Here is a 4,532-nt window from a genome sequence, read left to right on the forward strand (position 1 = left end):
CTCCCCCCTCCTCCCCCTCCCTTCCCAATAAATGCACATGTATATATGATTGTTGCTCGTTTGTTACAGGAGACTATTATTCGATCAGTTTGGCAGTGATCCTTGCTGTAAGTTATTCCATTTGGTTGGCCATTTTTATTTTCATCTATAAATAATAATTAAACGTGTAATAGCCTAAACCGTCGAGTCGAACTCTCCTCCTCTTTGGCAAAACTTATTAATCTGTGTTTTATTAAACGAACTTTTCAAAACGCTAAAAAGTCGTTGGATTGCAGTAGCTTTCATTTCGCGACGAACTCGATTTAGATTTTTGTATTGCGTGTGAAACAAATGGCGAGGCTTAAACGAAGAGAGCCAATAATTGCTTTAAAAGAAAGTTATTTCGAAGCGGCAGAATTTATCGATAGAGAAGCATAAAGTTTTGAAAATGTCGAGACACGGCGCTTTGGTAATTCACCATTGGATAGGAGTAAATATAGCCTTGTTCCGACGTTCAATTGCTCAAATAGCTGAAATTTGACATTCAATTTTACCTTCTCCTTCCTTTCACTCGATACGTGAAAAAGTAGATGTAGTATGTAACTTGGGCATTCAGTCATTTACATCAGCATCGCGATCTATTCGATAAATTCCAGCTTCCCGTCGCAATCATTCGTGCTTAGACGTTGAAATTGTTCGTCGGCGCGCTTTTCGCCACGGGCAACTTAAAAAATATTCCCAACGGTTAACGTACGATTGCAGTGAGGAGGATCGCCCGTAACGAACGCCCGTAGTGCACAGCCATTTAAACTGTTTCAAGCGCGTGGAATTGCATCGCTAGCAATGACGTCGCTCTCGAATCGGAAAATTGCATTATCGAATTAATAAGCGTAGGATAACAATGCCGTGCAAAATTCACAGGGCACAAGTAAGTCGGCTAATTATCGGCAAGTGTCGGTTATTGCGTAGGAAAAGGAGCGTCCGTGTAGAAATTGTCGAATGCTCGGCGTTTTCGCCGCGCGCACGCATGCTCGACGTGAATCATGAAACGAGCTCCACTCCAATCTAGAAAGTGCATTTTGCGCAATTTCGCAAACACACGCTCTCGACTCTGCTTACTCGAACGCTGTTGACGACGCGCGCCTTCTACCACCCGCCTTACCGACCGCGCCTTCGCGCCTTAACGGACTTTTTCGACTAATCGTTCGTTACGTGCTGCTGCTGCTGCTGCTGCTGCTGCTGCTGCTGCTGCTGCTGCTGCTGCTGCTGCTGCTGCTGCTGCTGCTGCTGCTGCTGCTGCTGCTGCTGCTGCTGCTGCTGCTGCTGCTGCTGCTGCTGCTGCTGCTGCTGCTGCTGCTGCTGCTGCTGCTGCTGCTGCTGCTGCTGCTGCTGCTGCTGCTGCTGCTGCTGCTGCTGCTGCTGCTGCTGCTGCTGCTGCTGCTGCTGCTGCTGCTGCTGCTGCTGCTGCTGCTGCTGCTGCTGCTGCTGCTGCTGCTGCTGCTGCTGCTGCTGCTGCTGCTGCTGCTGCTGCTGCTGCTGCTGCTGCTGCTGCTGCTGCTGCTGCTGCTGCTGCTGCTGCTGCTGCTGCTGCTGCTGCTGCTGCTGCTGCTGCTGCTGCTGCTGCTGCTGCTGCTGCTGCTGCTGCTGCTGCTGCTGCTGCTGCTGCTGCTGCTGCTGCTGCTGCTGCTGCTGCTGCTGCTGCTGCTGCTGCTGCTGCTGCTGCTGCTGCTGCTGCTGCTGCTGCTGCTGCTGCTGCTACTGCTACTGCTACTGCTACTGTTACTGTTACTGCTGCTACTGTAATGTCGGTCTCCTGGATATTTGTATTTATATATTTTTATCCATATTTGCGCATATTTGCGGATTTTTGGCCTCTTAACCGGAGGTACGATGTCAGCCGATTTGTCAAAGCGCTCGAGTCGATCGGCCGACTAATCTTTGCATTACTTTTGCCTCGCTCTCCAATCGTATATTATTTTTATCCTTCTAAATGCCAAGAATCGAAAGAATTATGACTTTTGTTCGTAAAAAACGTGAATAATTTGTATCGCACGCGTAATGGTAATGCGCGATCGCTGAACTCGGTGCAAACGACTTGGAATGTAATGATGGCTCAAGTGGATCGAAGGCCACGTTTTCCCCTTACCGATATGTTATTAATTACAGCGGCTTCTTTAATTAACGTAAATTAATCGGCCTTTGAAAAAATGCATTAGTCTCGTACATTTACAAGGACACGTGACGATCCATTGCATTTTTCTGCGAATTTATAAAAGGAAAGAATTAAAAATCGCTAAAAGTTAATAGAGTAGAAGCACCCGACAACTTCAATAAGCGGAATGACTTTTCATTGTCCTGTGCGCATTGACCGCTCGAGCAGAATTCCAAGACACATATTGAACTTTATTAAATTTTATTTTCCTATTATTTGAATGAGTCCAGCGACCTATATTAAATAATACTTTTATCTAATTTTGTCTTGTTTTGTTTTGTTGTTTTTAAATTACACTCACTTTTGTCTTTGAACAGCTAATTACTTTACTATTTTATTTCGCAAAATTGCTTTGTCCATTAAGATTTACCTGCCTTTTAAATGTCAAATGTTTTAAATAAAAGTTTTAAAAGTTCGTTGCATTCTCAATAATATAATGCCATTGAGATCCGTCGATCCGCGTATACTATTTGCTTGGAATGTCATTTGTCAAAGAGTAGAAGAAAATTTTACAATACAACGATTTTCGCCATATTGGTCCGGGATAACGATCCTATTATTAACCCATAAATGTCCCATAACGCAATCAGAGCCAGAGATAACCGTCCCATTATTAGCACAATATACGCGAAGAGTAATAAAAGGCTAATTCGAGTAGACGCTGCTGATAACGGCAGATGCGGGTGACATGCTTCGCAAGAGCATTGTTTTTGACAAAAACACCCCGGACGTGTTCTATTGTCCGGTGCACAAGCCGACCGGCTTCGACAAGATGATCGTCAAGGCCAAACCACTGTCACGACTCTGCCAATTCGAGGGCGGACCGATTCCCAAGGATTATAAGAGCGACTGCTACAACGACGTCGACGAGAGCGAGTACGCGTGCAAAGAGAAATATAGGATTATGGTGAGACTCTTGCTTGGAATTTGGAAAATTTTCTTAATTTTACGATTAATGTGGCTGGGCTACGACGACTGGCACCACCGAGGCTACCTCTGCGAATATTTTATTATCATTTACTTTCTAATCTAAAAGTTTCACGCCGAGGGGAAGAGTGGAACGATAATTTGTCGTGTGATGCATAATAGAGCGAATACGCTTCTCAAATTTTCCCGACATTCCATTAAATATTCAAATTCATACAGTCCCCCATTTCTCTTTCTCGGCATGGAAACTCAGTTCATTATCTATTATTAGCCTCGATAGCAACGACGATGTAAATTACATATAAATATCTTTCAATTGCCCGACCAGCAATTTTCGTTCATCGTTTTATAATAATAATTTTAAAAAATGCAAACATTACATTTTATTTTCTGATACGACCTTGAGAATTATAGTTTTTATACATTCAATTTAAATTAAAGAATTGAAGCCTGGACATTTGGCCAAAAGATTATTGGCTACGCACCTTTCGTACACAACAAACAAGCAATTGCAGTGCTTGTGCACGCCCAATTAAACACACGCGCAAATACACACACACACGCACACACACACACACACGCACACGCACAAAGAGAGAGAGAGAGAGAGAGACAGAGAGGGAGAGAGAGAGAGAGAGAGAGAGAGAGAGAGCGAGTGAGAGCTAGAGCGAGCGAGTGAGAGAGAGAGAGAGCTAGAGCGAGTGAGAGAGCGAGAGTGAGAGAGAGAGAGAGAGAGCGAGAGAGAGCGAGTGAGAGCGAGAGAGAGAGAGAGCGAGTGAGAGCGAGACATACACACACGCACACACGCGCACGTTATCGCACATGCATTCAGCATATGAAAATAGACAGTGAGAATACAAGAACGTATTACGTCATAGTCCATAGAGTATTTAGCGCACCATAGCTAAACATAATTTCGACGAATTTATAAAATAATAGGCTTTTTTTCTCTTGACATTTACACACTTTTCAATGATAATGTATTATTAACAAGTCTTTAATTAAGTGCTTTAAAAACTAAAAACAAAATGCTTCTTAGCTTTGCGCGTTAAAAGCAAAACTAGGATACTCGATTGATTTGTATTAATTTAATCATTTTAACACAACAATCAAACATTGTTTAATATTTTATGTATCTCTTAATTAATATACACGTATAATATAAATAGCAAATGCCGTGATTACAGTAATTGTTTTATATTTTCGAATGAGAGCTTATAGAGTGTCAAACACGCATAATTATCTTTAATATTTAATGAATATGACACTGAAATAATTTATTAGAATTATTTATGCATTTCTGTACACGTTTATTTATCATTCTAAACATATTTATAAACACATATAGAATTATAGAAATAGGAATATGAAATATTATTGGTATTGGAACAAACATAAATTCACCCCCGCCCCC

General features: G+C 42.3%; 1 protein-coding gene across 2 annotated transcripts in view; it reads left to right on the forward strand.

Annotated features, from left to right (window-relative positions):
- The window catches only part of LOC105368721 (uncharacterized), a 16,035-nt gene that overhangs the window by 8,742 nt on the left and 2,761 nt on the right, over positions 1-4,532 (forward strand). For both annotated transcript variants that reach the window (XM_011507804.1, XM_011507813.1), the window contains exons 2-3: positions 70-107; positions 2,850-3,098. In XM_011507804.1, the coding sequence (XP_011506106.1) occupies positions 70-107; positions 2,850-3,098 (287 nt within the window). The remainder of the gene's footprint in view (positions 1-69; positions 108-2,849; positions 3,099-4,532) is intronic.

The sequence above is a fragment of the Ceratosolen solmsi genome, unplaced genomic scaffold, assembly GCF_000503995.2.
Source record: "Ceratosolen solmsi marchali unplaced genomic scaffold, CerSol_1.0 scaffold10, whole genome shotgun sequence".
Classification (NCBI taxonomy): Eukaryota; Metazoa; Arthropoda; class Insecta; order Hymenoptera; family Agaonidae; genus Ceratosolen; species Ceratosolen solmsi.